General features: G+C 44.9%; 1 protein-coding gene and 1 long non-coding RNA gene across 4 annotated transcripts in view; one reads left to right on the forward strand and one right to left on the reverse strand.

Annotated features, from left to right (window-relative positions):
- Positions 1 to 10707, forward strand: MAPK13 (mitogen-activated protein kinase 13). 2 transcript variants are annotated; one of them, XM_077789088.1, is made up of 12 exons: positions 1 to 463; positions 3404 to 3533; positions 3885 to 3943; positions 4984 to 5092; positions 5981 to 6010; positions 6452 to 6499; positions 7411 to 7525; positions 7880 to 7951; positions 8435 to 8514; positions 8954 to 9032; positions 9935 to 10111; positions 10184 to 10203. In XM_077789088.1, the coding sequence occupies exons 1-12, from the start codon at positions 345 to 347 to the stop codon at positions 10192 to 10194; spliced, it is 1029 nt and encodes a 342-aa protein (XP_077645214.1). In that variant the 5' UTR covers positions 1 to 344; the 3' UTR covers positions 10195 to 10203. The 2 variants fall into 2 exon arrangements, with proteins under 2 accessions (XP_077645214.1, XP_021391691.1); XM_021536016.3 differs by lacking the exon at positions 10184 to 10203 and adding an exon at positions 10403 to 10707 and having other exon boundaries at positions 4 to 463.
- The window catches only part of LOC110473467 (uncharacterized), a 13187-nt gene continuing 1884 nt past the window's right edge, over positions 5078 to 16380 (reverse strand). For both annotated transcript variants that reach the window (XR_002465875.3, XR_002465876.3), the window contains 2 exons: positions 14300 to 14430; positions 5078 to 7683 (listed from right to left, as the gene is read on the reverse strand). This is a non-coding gene — a long non-coding RNA (uncharacterized LOC110473467). The remainder of the gene's footprint in view (positions 7684 to 14299; positions 14431 to 16380) is intronic.

Raw genomic sequence — 16380 nt, forward strand, 5'->3', positions numbered from 1 at the left:
TTTCTCGGCTGATGGAGCAGCAGAGCGGGAGCTGTGGATGACAGGGGCTGCCAGAGGCGTGCCCGAGCGGGGCTGGCTGTTCCCCCTCTGCAGCAGAGCCCAGAGGCACCTGTACAACACCGAGGCGTGTCAGGAAACCTGATGCCTCACCTCTGCCAATGTGGAGGCGGAGGGAGGAGGGCCCAAAGACATGTCCCTTCACGCTCGCAACAGCTGAAACAGAGAAGGAAACTCGCTAGAGCCTTTTTTACCAGCGCAGGAAGCCTCCCTGTCCCGCTCTCACCCTAGAAGCCCTCGCGTACTCCACTACTCTGGGGGGGTGGCTGTCCCACACCCGTCGTGCGATGAACATCGCAAGGAGAAGAGGCTTTTACAGACAGGAGGTGAACAACACGCTCTGGGAGCTGCCCAGGAGATACACATCCCTGCACCCGCTGGGCTCCGGCGCCTACGGCTCCGTGTGGTGAGTGGGGTCCTGCTCGCACCGCCCCGGCTGGGGGTGTTGGAAGTTCCGTGCCGGGGGGAAAACGAGGAGGTGCTTGGCAGCACCCCTCCATTAAGGAAGGACATTTGCATGTGTGATGGGAGCAGGTTGTCTCCTGCTCCAGCGCACGGCTGGAGACTCGCTCGCCCGAAGCGAATGGTCAGCCCGGGTGGGCAGAGAGCGGGCAGGGCAGCGGTGCCAGGGCAGCCGAGAGTCACCTCGGCACTGCGGACAGGCAGATTTTGAGCTGCTTTGGACTCGAGCTTGCGTTAAGGTTCCTGTCTGCTAGCACAGGCTGGAGGCGGGGGAATACCTGGGTGTCTGGAAGAGATTTGTTGGCGATTCCAGAGGGGGGAGATGGATCAGGGTGTCCTCGCTGCTCAGTACCAGGCGGCTGAAGCAGCTGGACAATACAACCCCTACACTGATACAGTTTCCAGTTTGAAGTCATAAAGTGGATAGAAATGATTGTAAACCAGGATCAGTAACAGACCGGGTCTTCCTTCAAGACTGATGATAAACCCCAGCCTACAAGAGAGCAGCAGGAGCTGCTGTTAATTATTCAGCCAGGCAAAGGTGCCTGAAGCAAGAGCAAGCACAAGGCAGACATTGCTGGGTTTGCACTGACAAACCAGAGATGGGCAACCTGAAAGGTTAAATATGAAACAGTCCATTGATAGTATCTGAACAGAGCCCTTATTTCATAACATGCTGAGCTAAAAATAAGTTAAAAAAAAAAAAAAGGTGTGTCCCTCTTCATAGGTGTTGGGCAAAGTCTGGCCTGCTACTGGCACTAATCCTGAAACCCTGGTGTCCAGGTTTTGTCCTTTTTTTTTCTAGCTTCCAATTCCAAAGAGAGGCACTTACTCATCTCAGGCTGCCCAGATGCACTTATGCTTCTTAGATTCTTAAGTAGGTCCTGCAAAATCAGGCAGGATTAGACTTGACTTTTAATTTTTATTTGTACAGTGTTCTATGATTTTTATCACAAAGAAAATCAGGAAGAAAAATAAAGACGGGACACACACACACACAAAAAAAAAAAAAAAAAAAAGGAAGAGATAAATCCTTTCAAGTTTCCTTGCCCAGATGAATAAAACAAACATCAAAAGAAATCTGTACTGGTCCCTGTAAAACTCTCGGCTGTTCTGGAGCTCTCAAGAAGGGAGGTTGAAGCAGCCCGGGGGTGCGTGGTGGTTTTGAATGGACAGAGCTCAGACAGGAAGACTCGATGCCGATTCCTGTATAAAGTTGAGGCAGAAAATGTGGAGTTAGGATTTGCTGTCCTCTGCTGGGAATTGCTGGGAAAAATTGCTATTGCGGCTTTTACACCTTCTTGAGCAGCTGAGAAAGTAACTCAGGAGAAACAGCAAAGGCTTGTTTCTGCCCTTATTAATTTGCCAGAATCTGTAGTGATTTGGCTTCCAGCTGAGTATAAGTGTGAAAGAAGAATCTTCTGACCCCTCCAATGCTGGTCTTGCTGCTCTCTGCCAGCCAAGACAGGGACACAGCTCTGCCTGCCCCAGGTCACCCCAGACTGCATCTGTTCACTAAATCTGTGCTGGGGAGAGCAGGGCTCTCCCAGCTGCATCGACTGGATCGGCTCTGGGCTGTGCTGTGCAGGCTGAAGCTCCACCAGCAGCTCTCCTGTGTTGGGTGCTGGGGTTAGATGCTCTGTAGGTCAGCAGCTGGGAGGACACTCTCAGATTGGGAAATCTGCCTTGAATTCTGCAGTTTGACTCCCTGGTCTGAGTCCTTCTTCTTATTTTCCTGGCTCCTCCAAAAATTTTACGCAGTGCTGTCCCCTCTGCTGACATCTGTTGAAGTCCTGGAACGGAGACAAAACTTCACTGGGAGTCCTCCTAGGACACCCTGCAGCACCTTCAGCATTTCAGCTGCCTTGTGTAGCTGTTCCTGCACTTCCTTTGCTTCTCCTGACTCAATATTTGTCACTGCAAGGCTGGAGGGTGCAGCTGGAAGCCATGGGATCGAACATGATGATTTACAGCTCTTCTGTTCCTCTGGGAGATGGGATGGGGATTTCCAAAGCAGTGGAAACTGCTCTGGAAATTCACTGTGGGATTTGGCAGGAAAAACCTTTTTTGTCATCTGTTTGCCTCTTGGGAGGGGTCAAGGAGGTGCTGAGACACCCTTGGAAAACACCACTGAGAATCCTGAATTACAGCTGTCTGTCTGAGGACCTCCCTTCCCTCCTTGGCAATCTGAGCAAGGAGCCTCCAGAGGGAGAGGAGCTGTCACGGAATTGCTGCAAACAGCCAATGTGGCCAGCAGGAATAACACAGCATGCTGCAGCAATGGCTGCTGTACCAGGTTTTCATCAGCTTCAGAGAATAGTCTCATTTTCAGCCAGACCTGCTCTTACACAGAAGCGAATATGTAATCAAGGATTCTGAACACAGCAGGATTAATTGCAGCAGTGTTTTCAACATGTGACATCCACTGTCTTTGTTCTAGAATACAGTGAAGGCAGCTGGCCTGCCCTAAAAGACAACAACCTCCAAGCAGATGGCAAAGCAGAAATTTCCATATCTTGATTCCCTTATCTTCATGCATTAGGGAAGGAGAAGGCAGTTAGAACTAATTCTGACCTTTAAGCATTTGTGTTTCCCTTTTCTTTCATCTCTGTTACCTCCAGCTCATTTCTGCATGTTGAAGGGAATAAAGATGAGCCCTTCATGCTTTTCTTGGTGTCCAACCTCATCCCTCAAAGAGCACAGGCTGCCAAAGCCACACAGGGTAACACCTCTGTGTGCAGAGCTCCACTGAGCTCCTCAAAGGACCTTTCTCTGCTGTCCTTCCACAGGAATCAACTCTTCTCTAGGAGATGACCTGTCGGGTTGCAGAATCTGTTAAAACATACTACTAACATCAGATTGGTTTTTTATTTGCCTGCTGCAGTTCGGCCATAGACAAGAAGACGGGGGAGAAAGTGGCCATCAAGAAGCTGTGCCGCCCGTTCCAGTCAGAGATCTTTGCCAAGAGAGCCTACAGAGAGCTGATGCTGTTGAAGCACATGCAGCATGAGAATGTGAGTGCCCATTTCTCCTCTTCCTGCTGACACAAGAGGTGTTTCCTTGATACCTGGGAGCAAGTCCTTTTTGGTGGCATCACCTGTGTTTTAATTGACATTTGGTATGTGCAGGTTGTCTCAGGGTTTACCTGTGACCTGTTTGCTGTGCTCAGGATGGAGCAGGTGTGTAATGGGTGAGCCCAGGTATTAGTAAGAGGGAAAACATTTGTGCAGCATCAGTGAGGAGTCCCTGGGTTCCTCAGATGGAATTTTCTGTGTTCACCCACGTGTGCCAATGGAGAGGTGATAAGTGCTATGTGCACAGCAAATGCTTTCCAGATTTAAATGTGGGCTTCTCTCCTTCCTCAGGTCATTGGGCTGCTTGATGTCTTCACCTCCACTGCCTCCTACCATGGGTTCCAGGACTTGTAAGTCTGGAGTTGTTTGCTCTGTATAGACTTAACTGTTTTCCAAGACAGCTGTGTCTTAGCAGCAGCATAACAGAGAGGGTTGAGATGCAAAGGGACCAGATTAGAATCCAGGCATCCCCAAATAACGCAGAGAACCCAGAGCACCCATCAGCTCCCATGGCTGACACACCCAGAACACGTAAACAGATCCCACCCCTGCTCCCAGCTGGGACACCACAGCAGGCACAGACCAACCTGTGCAATGAGGATGTGTTACATTCCATGGTGCATCACACCTAGGGTGATCCAAGTCACTGTGTGACTGCTGAGCTGAGGGGCTGCACTCAGAATGGGAGAAGTATTGTTCATCAGGCCTCAGGGCAATTAAACTTAGAATTTGAAAGATCTGTCCTTCTTTTCCTCTTGATTCTGGCTAGTCTCAATTTTTTTGGCATTTTCCCTCTGTGTTCATGGTCATGTTGGACAAGTCCTTTTTCCTTCCCCATCACTGCAGATGAGCAGTGTGTGCCTGGGTTTGGGGTTTGGCTGATGGCTGAGTGTTAGCAGCCTGCAGGACGAGCATGTGAAGGTTCTCAGAGCAGCTCCTGCAGGAAGACCATCAATTAGCAGCCTCAGCAGGCAGGTACTGAAGAAAGCTGGATGTTGTCTTCTGAGGCAGGGCTGGAGAACATTACAATGACAAATTTGGGAGCCAATGCAGCTCCTTTGCTGTGTAAGACGTTTCAGCTCCTGGGTGGTGAAAGGCTGTACAAAATTGAACTTCACTTGAGGTCTAAACTAATTCAGGATCCTGAAGATCCTTGTTCTTACTTGACCTCAGATACCTGATTTCAGAGAAGGAGAAAGAGCAATTTTCAGAACAGGTTGAAATTCCAACTTCTCTTAAGGATGTGCTAGTTAGCCAGGAACTGTCACAACAACTCATCTTCCTTACAGTGAGTTATACAGCCAGAAAAGCAAACCAAAGTGAGAACAAGGCTAGCCTGGTCCCCTGCATTTTTCTTCCAGACTCAGGGCCTTGTCTTACTGCCTTTTAGCTACCTGGTGATGCCATACATGCGGACAGATTTACAAAAGATCATGGGACATGAATTCAGTGATGAAAAGATCCAGTACCTGGTCTACCAAATGCTGAAAGGGCTGAAGGTAGGTGGGTCTGGAGGAGTTTAGTGACTCCCTGTGTCTCCTCTGTGTGTCACCTCTGGGCTGACCCTAACTAAACTCCCCTCCAATACTGTACAGGAGGATGTGGGGAGTTTATGGCATCCCCTCAGAACAGGTATTGGCTGTTGAACCATTCCTGTTCCAGCACACAACAATAAAATGAGTGTTTGCTTACATCAGCTGGGTATCAGAGTAATCAGCAGCCACAGGCCTTGGGATGTTTTTTCCATCTTGCTTCTTGCCCAAACCCTTAGCAAAACTCTGCACAGAGAGGGAGAGACTGGCAGCAGCAGGAGCTCCTGCAAACTCTGGGATGTAGAGACAGAGCTTTCCAGCTGTCCTCTCACATCCTTCACCTGGAGTCACAGCAGTGGCTTACAGGCATCAATGGGTTCACCTCAATCACCCCTCTCCCCCAGTCACTGCTACCTTGTGTTTAAATAAAGAGGGAAAGAACACACAGAAGGGTTGACTGGTATGCTAAAAACCCTGAAGTCAGTTTTGCAATTTTATGGTTTTGGGCCAAGATTATTTTTGAACACCCAAAACAACCATGTTCTCATGTCATCTGCTGTAACCTTGATGACTTTGATAGTTTGAAGCTGTTGCACTTGCTCTGAGGAGCTATTGCTTCATCCCTCCTCTTCTCCTCTATGCATCTTCTTTAGACTGGCAATATCATTGTAAATACTGACAGTAATTTGGGGCAGAAATTTCTCTTTCAAACTGCTTCCCTAGGGACCAGGGACCTGTAGAAGGCTGCAGAAGTTTGTTCTCAGCAAGTTCTTGTTTATAGCTCTCATTTCTCTGCTGGAGAACAGAAAATTTTGTCTGCTGGTGATCACATTGTGGCTCCTCTTTTTATTGCAGTATATTCATTCAGCTGGCATTGTCCACAGGGTAAGTTCATGTGTGTTCTTATTCTGATTTTTGTCTGAGAAACACAGTATAGTCATAAAGTTAATAAATTCCTAGCCATCATTTCACTAATAGCATTGTCTGCTCTATTTTCCATCCTGTCTGCTCTATTTTCCATCCTACATCCCATATATGTTTGGATTTGCTAATTTGTGTGGCATTTTGAGAAAATGCTGTGTCTTCTAATGAGCTGAGAAGCATTTTATGATGCTTTTTGAATTAAAACGGTTTCAGAAAAGAATAAAATAGTAATCTAATGCTGTTCAGTATAGCAGGCATGGTGTTTATTCAGTCATTTGCTGCATTGATACTGAACCTGGGGTGTTATGCGACCCCATCAAAGGCAAGCAGAGGTTCAACTGAGAATTGTGTTGATGCATTGCAGCTTGAATCATCCAATTTTTCTGCTCCTGTCTGTTGTAGGACCTAAAGCCAAGTAACCTGGCTGTGAATGAAGACTGCCAGCTGAAGGTAGGTGGCAAAGCAGCACTTTGCAGCACATCAGCTCCTGGAGGAACTGCTCTGCCAGCAGGAAATTGGCACTGTCATGTTTCCTCCTTCCCCCTGAGCCACCATTCCAGGCGTTGTGTTCCTTGGCGGCTGCAGCAGTGGGAAATACTCCCCTGCTGATGTCACTTGCTGAATCAGGACACAAGACCTCAAATGAGCCTTCTGTCACTGTAATCCCCACGGATAGCAATGTGTAATGACTTCCTAGAGAAATTCAGCACTGCTGAGCAATGCTTGAGCAGGTGAATGATCCCTGAAGGGTAACTGGATTCAGCTGCAGTTGCCCTTTGGTTCTTATGGACATTGTGGTTGTGATTCCAGACAAAGTCATTTTCAGGATTGCTCTGAAGGGTTTGCTTGCTGCTGGCTGGTGTGGCGCTCTAGCATGCATTTTCTGTAATGTATATTTCAGGGAGTGGCTCTGCTGCCCATAAAGATTGGGTCAAGCTTGTTCATCTGCAGCATTGAGGGAGAGGCCATGCTGTGTCACCTGCAAGGTGCTCTTATAGGAAAGGGTGAGCTGTAGTGACCTGGGAGCACACCTTCACCACCAGGTCACAGACCAACTCCAATAAAGCACACTGACTCAAAACTTAAGTTCAAGAAAGGCAGAGACCGTCCAGGGAGCACAAAGCACTGATCCTTTAGCAGGGTCTTCTCATGACAACAGGTTTTGCAGCTGGCTTGCAATTTACAGTGGAATTAAGACATATTAATTCTTTGAACCATCCCATGGGTGTCTGTGGTTTAGCTTTGTTATTATCTGATTGGAGCTACTCCATTTTCTCTTAGAAGTAGAGTCTCACTTGCCCATAGGATTTCTCTTTTATCTCCTACCTTCCCTTCTCCTTATTCTTCTTTTGGCACTGCAGATCTTGGATTTTGGCTTGGCCAGACAGGCTGATGCTGAGATGACTGGCTATGTGGTCACACGGTGGTACAGAGCCCCAGAAGTCATCCTGAACTGGATGCATTACAACCACACAGGTGAGCAGCCCTGCCCCAGCATGTGACTCCCTGGTGATGAGCTGGGGGATCCTGCTGGCTCAAATCTCACAGAACTGTCCAGTTGTTTTTCCTCTTTTTTTGTCAGTGTTCCCTGGAGCAGAGCAGGTCCCAGAGGTATTGCACAACTCCCAGTGCTGCTGCTTGCAGGAAATGATGAAAGCAGAGATTTTAGCAGCATAGAAAAAACAGAGGAATGGGGGAGGGAATGAAATTTAAATCAGTGCTTGCTACAAGCAACAGCAAAAGTGACAGCCCCAGCAACCACTGCTGCCTTTTAAATGATTTTTTAAAATTTTATTTTCTTCCTTTTTCCTTCTTTTTCTCTCTGAACAGTGGATATCTGGTCTATTGGCTGTATCATGGCAGAAATGCTGACTGGGAAAACACTCTTTAAAGGAAAAGACTGTATCCTTTCAAGCTGATCCTTTTGCCTCAGCAGAGTAATAATTCTTAGTGTGTGTGTGGAAGGGTTTTTATGAATGATGCTACAGAGAAAAACAGGTGTCAGTCTGGTTTATCAGGAGGTAATCACAAAGACCAGTCTTTTTGGGGAGGAAACCAGAAGGGGACATCAGAAATACACCTCTGTGGTGGCATGGTTCTTCATCAGCTGTTCAAACTTCTGTGGCCACAGCTCCATTCCCAAAGCTTTGCATATCCTTCCAAGCCCATGGATGTGTGTCCTGGCATAGTTGTGCCAGGAAAATGATCTATTGATGGAAATGCCATTTCAGGAAGAAGGGCTTAGAGCTCTTTTTGCCAGTCTAATGAATCTCTACTTGTGTGACTGTGGTGGGTTTGTATCATGAGCTAATCGTACACTTCTCGCAGGCTGAGCTGGGGTGGGGGTTTGCTCCTCAAAGGCTGATCTTTAACACAGCTTGCCAGACCTGGATCAACTGACCCAGATCCTGAAAGTAACAGGGCATCCAGGAGAGGACTTCTTGGAGAAGCTGGAGGACAAAGCGGTAAGGAAGTTCCTGTGGCAGAGGTGTCAGGGGAAGAGCTTGACTTGTGTTTGGCATGGGAGAGGTGCTGCCTCCACAGCAGCAGGGAAGTGCAGCAGCAGCCTTTCCCCCTGGAAAGGGAAGCATTTCTCTGTGCTGGTGGCACATCTGATGGACGCGGTGCTGTGTTGGGAATGGCTGTGTTTGGCAGGGACTCCCACATGAGGTGCCTGATGCCCCAGCAAACCAATTTTCTCTGTTCTGCTTGGCTCCTAAAACATAAGTATTTTTCTGTCTTGACCGATAAAAACAGTTCCTTGTAAACTGTTTGCTGAAATGGGACATATTTGGGATGCTTTGCTCTTCTCTTCATTTGCTTTTGCTCATCAGAGCCATGAGACGGAGAGCTGTATTCCACACCTGTCCACGTGCAGTAACTGTGCTCTCCTTGCTCTTTCAGGCGAAGAGTTATATCAAGTCTCTTCCTAAAATCCCCAAGAAGGATTTGTCTGTGCTTTTTCCTAAAGCAAATCCTCAGGGTAAGTAATCTCCAGCATTTCTCATGAGTTTTCACAGTTGGAAGGGAGGCAAGCTGACTGCCACGGACCCAACTTTATTTCTCCTTCTCATAATTTTTTGCTACTTTTTTCCCTTGCAATTTGTGCCCCTGCCTTTCCTCAGGAAAGTATCAGTTAAAAGCAGAATTATCTTTTATTGGCATTACAATGGCTATGTTCTGCTGTTCTTGGCCATTTACTACTTTTTTTTTTTATTATTATTTTTAACTACAGTGTAGAAACTGTTCATTGAATACCTGGATCTAGCAATATTTAACAGACAGCTGATGTGAAATTTTCAGGGTAAGAATTAGTCTCTTAGAAAGAGCTCTCTTCCCACATAGGTTAGTGGTGAGAGCAAGCAAAACTCTTCTAGAAACTGAATGAAAGAAAGTCTTAAAATGATAAAACCAAGTGGGAATGGGACTGACAGACAAGTCAGCATCTGAGTTTCCTGCCCTCCTCTCTACCAGGGATGTATAGGTTTCTATGTTTTTATACAGATTACTCATGTTAAGACTCCTTTGAGATTCAGGTCTCTGAATGAAAGCAAATGATTAAAATTGAAAAATATCTTGAGGTTACTGGCTTACTCCTCATGTCTCTGCAGCCCAATCTGTGCAGCAAGGCTTATTCAGGTCTAATTTGGTATTTCTGCACAATTTAACTTGTGTTAGTAAGAGCTTCCCTGAGGCTGTTGTTGGGCAGACTTTGCATCCCCACTGATGGGAGCTCCTTGCTGCCTTGGCCAGGTTGAGGATTCTCTTCACTGCTCAGGTCTGGAGATGAAACACTGGAAATACCAGTGCCACTCCTGCAGGGTTCAAGCACAGGGTGCCTGTGCTCCCCTGCACCTTGCCTAGCCTTGTTCCCATCCTCTACAGCTGTGGACCTGCTGGACAAGATGTTGCAGCTGGATGTGGAAAAGCGCCTTACGGCAACACAGGCCTTGGCTCACCCCTACTTCGACCAGTTCCGAGATATCGAGGAGGAGACAGAGGCACAACACTCCTATGATGATTCTCTGGAACATGAAAAGCTTTCAATAGAGGAGTGGAAAAGTAAGAAGTTGATTTTCTTTGAGGTTCCTGTCTAGCATGGGACTTCCCTACCCCTCTTTCTTTCCTGTACAGATGCTGAGTAAAGCTGTGATTGCCTGCTGATGCCTCATGGTAGTGCAGAGATCCCTTGCTTTCATCAAAAGATCCCTCCAGCTCTTCAGACAGACTTTTCTTTCTCCTTTGTCTCTTTCAGCTGCCACTAAATGCCTTTTTCTGCACATCCAACACTCCAACTTTTATTTGTGTCCTCTAAAATCACACATTAATGGTTATTTTGTTCTGCTTTTCAAGAGCACATTTACAAGGAGATCTTGACCTTCAGTCCCATTGCACGGAAGGATTCAAAGAAGAGAAGTGGGATGTCATTATAGCGATGGGTGCAGCTGTGGATGGGATTCAGTTCTCCTTGATGACATCAGATTCATTCCACACTGCGTTGCTGGTGGCCAACTTTTGGCCTGTGGGACCTCTCTCTATGTGCCAACACAAGGATGACACTGTGCTGTGGGCATTGGACTTTGTTCTATAAAGGGGAAACACCCCAGACAATTTTCAACATAAAAGACAAATATATTCTTGTTGAAACTTTGAGAGAATTTTACATGGTGTTTCCTTTTTTTTCCCCCCTATATTTGTCCACTTGAGAGAGGATGGGTTTCATTCTCATTAGTCTTTTCAAGCACAGAGTTGAATACATTAATTATGGATGAGGTAACAAAAAAAGGTAAAATTGGCTGGGAGTCCTAAGCAGAAGGATCAGAAATACTGAATTTCAGCATAACAAGACCTTAACTGATTTCACTCTGGCTGTGTCCTGCTTCCCTGAGCAGTCACAAAGCACCCAGTAGAGCAAGGCTGCTGGAATGGTGTCAGCTCCAGGGCACCAGGGGATCACCCTGTGTTCAGAGCAGCGATAAACTCATCCTCTCATCCTATACACACAATTCTGCTCAGATGCTTCCTCTCCAAAGAGCCACTGCCTCTTTTCTTATTTTTCCCCTGATTATTTCATCCCTGGGTTTTGATCAGTGCTGTCTCCTCCTCACTGCCAGCAGCAAACAAAGCCTGGGAATTAGAGGCCACTTCCTACGGACTGGGAGTCCCAAGCAGCTGCACAAGTTACTATGAATATGGATCTGCAGGACGTTTTCCAGCCTGTGCTGAAACTTGAGGATCTGCAGATCCACAGCTTACCAATACAGTCACTTGATAGTGCAGGCACAGCTGCTCGTTGTGATAACACCTTTGGACTGCAATACCTTCCCTAGGGTGATCAGGCAAATTCAGCCAATCATTCCAAAGTCCATCCCAAGGGATATGTGCCAAGAGCCAAGGGCCTTCTCTGTATCAGAGCTCATACCACAGAGTCCCCAGGACTGGAGAAAAGTATTGAGAAGGTATTTGACCTCAGTAATACATACAGAATTCTCAACTCCCCCTCTCTTCTATAGCTGCTGACTTGGTTTGGTTTGGTTTAGCCAGGTTGTTTGTTTTCAGTACTCTCTAATTTTCTTCTTAAGTAATTTTCAGTTTTGCTGTAGAGACCACAAGTAAGGAAAAACTGCAACATTTCCAGAATTTTCTGGTCTCTCTTCACTGGTAACTGGGCAGTGATGTCATGTTGCTTGGCTGCCTCCCTGTTGCAGCTCATGGCATGCAGCACTGGGGATAACCCTGCAGTGACTGCAGCTTTTTGATAGGATGGTGTTGATGTTTGCCTGCTGTAGCTGCACAGATGGTCCATGATGATAAGGTTTCTCTTGGCTTGCATCTGTCTGGGTCATGTACAAGGCCTTTGCTTCACTCCTCTCTTAGGTAGGGGAAGTGAGCACAGAGCTGTTGTGGTGTGTCCTCAATTCCCTGGAAATTAAATGTTTTCTTATGCAGCACTCTTTTGTGAAGAGTGCTAGGGAGATGCAGTAATGTTCTGCTGCCTCTGTCCTGAAAAACACAGCTTGATGAGTTTAGGTTTCATCCTTTCCTCTTGCTAAGGAACAACCTTAATCTTCCTTGAATGGCAGAAGGCAGTTCTAGCTCCATCTGTCAAACTGCAGCTGGAATACTGTGCTTTTGAATCTGACCTGGCTGCCATGTGCATAATCTTGAACAGAGGTTGGAGAGAAGCCCTCTGCAGCTGCCATCAACATCTCAGAGAGCTGCAGATGTTTAGAGCTGCCTGTGCCAGGGTAAAATGAGGCTTGGTGCTTTGCAGCAGAGGGTTGCTGTCCAGGTGAGTGTTTGTGAGTGCACAGGGAGATGTTTCAGGGCTGTGGGTGAAGCCCTCCTGACTACATGCAACCCTGGACATGGAGAGGCAAAGAAGTCTTAAAAGCTCTGTCTCGTATAAATGTAAGTACCTCTATGGTGACCCTTAAAGTAGAGATCTTTCTTTCAGAAAGTCATCTCTAAAGTCAAAGTCATCTGCTAGGGCAAAGAACCCATCCAGACAGAACTCATGAACCACAGTAAATGGGAATGTAGGGTATTTCTTAATCATTTTGCCCTCCTTCAAAAGGGGATAGGTAAACCTGAAGAGTCTTCTGTCTCAATAATGATGGCTGAGGGAGGAAACATCTTCACAATAAAGGAATGTACTGAGCAGTCTGCTGGTAGTTGAAAAGGGACTTGGATAGTTGTAGAAATAATTTAAAATGTCCTTTGGGAATTGTCTGTCTGAGCAGAGGACAAGCATGAAGAGGCACTGGGGACATGTGATACAAATAGGTGTGAGAAGAACAATTGTGAGCATAACCAAGTAGGGTACACAGATTCTGCAAACATCAGTCTCACTTGTTTTAGGGATTGCACATAATCTTCAGCATCAGTCTTTCTGCCGAGTATACAGCCAGTTTCAGGGAGTGGGTTTCTCGGTAGGTTTACACTTACCCTGAATGCTCTGAAATTGCAAGAGCAATCCCAACAGCTGCTGTGTGGGCTCCATGCTCTGGTTTCATTCATTCACCCACCAAACCCATACAGTGACAGAACACTCTGCAAAAGGATTACCCAATACCCCAACAAATATGGGGAGCAGGTGCTCTGTAAGTTCAGGAACCCTGGAGGTGTATGTATATTTGGTTTTTTGTGGTATGTATAATCCAAGAACTCAAAATAGACAGTAGAAAATGTAGCAGGTTGGTAGTGGAAAGAGTATCTGTACATACCAACCATCCCAGTGCTCCTACAGCATCTGAGGACGCGTTTCAATGAACAGCAATGAGCTGCCAGAAGGGGGAGGTGGGGAGAAATTCTATTGACATTTCCTGAAAGGAATTTGAAAATCACCTGCTTGACAGAGCCAGTGACTCAGGCCAAGGCTGGAATCCTTCAAAATCAGCACCAGAACCGAGAGGGGGTGTGTGACCCTGACAGACACTGTGAGTCAAAGCAGAAATTACCTCATGCAGAGGTGCACGCAGTGCCCGGTTGATGACTCACACTGACACATCATTCATGGACATTCCTTTCATTACAAGTATAATTTACATTCTTAAAAACACAAAACCAAGTGATAAAAATCCCTCAGCCATTAAGTGGTCCAAAATTCCATAAATCAGGCCAGCCAAAAATATGTTTTACTGTTTGTATTAAGTTTCTATTATATAAATTTACACAGATATATTTATGGCATTTTTGTGCCTGTCTCAGATAACTTACAGATGTCTAACCTGGAATACTATTTACTTGCTATTCTTACATTAATTTCTGACTTCTAAACATCTTTCTTTAATTTGGAAAATAAAGCCTTCAGAAACAATCTTTCTCTGTAAGTTTGACAGTTAATTAGGTCTGTGAAGTTGCAACTTTATGGGGCCTATTTGTTAGGTGTACATGTAAATGGGAAAGAAAAAGAAGATGAAGGAAGAATTATTTTATTTTCTTAAGAGATGCCACAGAATCAGAGGATTTTTAAAGACAGATAATAGTAGCTGTGTTTTGGATACCACCTAGAAACCTTTCAGTGCATAATTTTGAAAATTTCCACAGCCACTTAGCAAATTACTTATTTTATCCTGTAGGAAAAAGACATGTTATCTGTTTTTATATTTAACATTTTCACATTCTAGGTAGCAGATAAACAAATAATGTTAATATTTTAAGTATGTGACAATGGAAAGAGGAAAAACATAGAAAATTATAAACACATCTGAGAACTCTAGTGAGATTCTGTACAAAGGATGGTAATACCTTTTCATATTCCCATGTCTTGCTGTTGCCTGAGCAACCAGGGAAAGCGTTCCTAATCCTCTGCATTTTTCCTGTATCATGGGTCAGCAGTGTTGGCTGGAAACGTGATTATGGCTGTTTTTCTATTTCAGCTGAAAGAAACAAGACATGAAAGATTGAATGAAGACCAGAATAGCCACTAGTAATTTGCTTTCCCCCCAGAAAGGATGGACACTCGCTGCACTAATTGTACTTATCATGGAATCATTCAGGTTGGAAAAGGTCATTAAGATCGAGTCCAAATCTACACTGGAAACATCAGAATTTCCAGGTGAATGCAGTTTAGGGGATGTTTTGCCTGATTTCTCTTTACAAGGCCATTTTCTGAGCCCATGAGCTTACACAGCTTTTAATGATGATGTTCAGCTGGTGCTGGCTCACAGCTGATTCAGTCAGCTCTCCTTTATTGTCGGAATGTACTCCATTAAATAGTACTGAAGGGTTAGTATATTTGCAACCCTCATTGATTTGCTGTTACATGAAAGTCAGTTAACTTCTTTTAGCCAAGTTTGGCTGGAAAACTAAATATCCTCCTGCCACAAACCATTCTTTCAGATCTGTCTTCAGAACACTTCGACAGAAAAAAATGTTTTAAAATTAGAGAACATTGAAATTAAAAACATAAGAACCACTGAGGAGATAGTGCTGGGTGCTTGTGTGACCTCTCTGATGTTAGTGAGGCTGAAGAGTGTTATAAATATATGTATAAAATTCCAGTGAAAATACATGGCAGCTGAGGCTTATGACTTTTGAGATATCAGGGTTTAACCTTTAATGCACAAAGGACCTGTATAGCAATTGCTCTAATTTTGGCAATTCTGAAGAAAACAGCAGCAGAACAGCCAAAAAGAGATACAAATATAAGTCAGTTTTGAAGCTTCATAAATCAAAGAAAAAGGTCATCTCTCAATTTTAAATGATACTTCGCTTCCCTTTTAAAGTATGTATTATATACTTGAATAAACATGAAGAAAACTGTAATATGAATGAGGGTGCCCAACTCTGTTTGAGGTATCCTGGCTGTTGCTTTCATTTGAAGCAACTAATTTTGCACTTGCACCCTTTAAAAACTGGGACAGCAACTAAATTGAATTAAGCTGTGCCTCTGGGAGTTGAGAGAAGTTCAGAACTTTCTTTTCAAATAACACGTTAGTTCCACGGCTTTGATATAAAGTGAAATTATGTATAACTTGTTTTGATGTTGTAACACATGGCCCTCAGTCATCAGAGATGTCTGGACATCTCTGTGCACAAGTCATCCCCAGTGTTCTTAATAGTGAACCTAATGTAATTATAATAAACTAATTCCAGTGCAAATTTAAGAGTATAAAATTTCAAAACTAAGGTAAAAAATTAAAGAGTTTGCAAAAGCTGGTCATATTAAAAGATAATAAAAAAAAGTCAAGTAAAACCCAGTTAAAATTCCACTTCAAGAAGAAAAACCATGGAATGTCCTGGGCTGGAAGAGATTTAACATCTGTTTGCAGTCTCCTGCTGTGGGACACCTTTCACTAGAGCAGGTTACTCCATCCAACCTAGCCTTGGACAATACCAGGAATGTGGCAGCCACCGGCTTCCCTGGACAACCTGCTTCAGTGCCTCACGAGCATCACAGAGAATTTTTTTCCCATTACTCAATCTAAACCTCCTCTTAGTTTGAAACCATTCCCCCTTTCCCTGTCCCTCCATGTTCTTGTAAAAAGTCTCTCTTCATCCTTACTGTAGGCTCCTTTCAGGTACTCAAGGGCTGCAATTAGGTAACCCCAAAGCTTCTCTTTTCCAGGCTGAAGAAACCCAGTCCTCTCAGCCTTTGAAGACACTCATCAATTATTGAAATTATTTTATATACTGTTTAACCAGGTTGTTTTAGGGTTTGTTTTATCCTTTGTGGCTAGGACCATACTGTTATACAGCTGTTCTTTTGAGGGCGAGATCCTTTGTAAATCAGTGAGTTTATTGGGAATTTATTTCTAAATCCTTGATATTTTTCAAGCAAAAAAAAAAAAAAAAAAAAGACTAGTTTTTATTTATTTTCAAGTTTT

The sequence above is a fragment of the Lonchura striata genome, chromosome 30 (genome assembly GCF_046129695.1).
Source record: "Lonchura striata isolate bLonStr1 chromosome 30, bLonStr1.mat, whole genome shotgun sequence".
Lineage (NCBI taxonomy): Eukaryota > Metazoa > Chordata > Aves > Passeriformes > Estrildidae > Lonchura > Lonchura striata.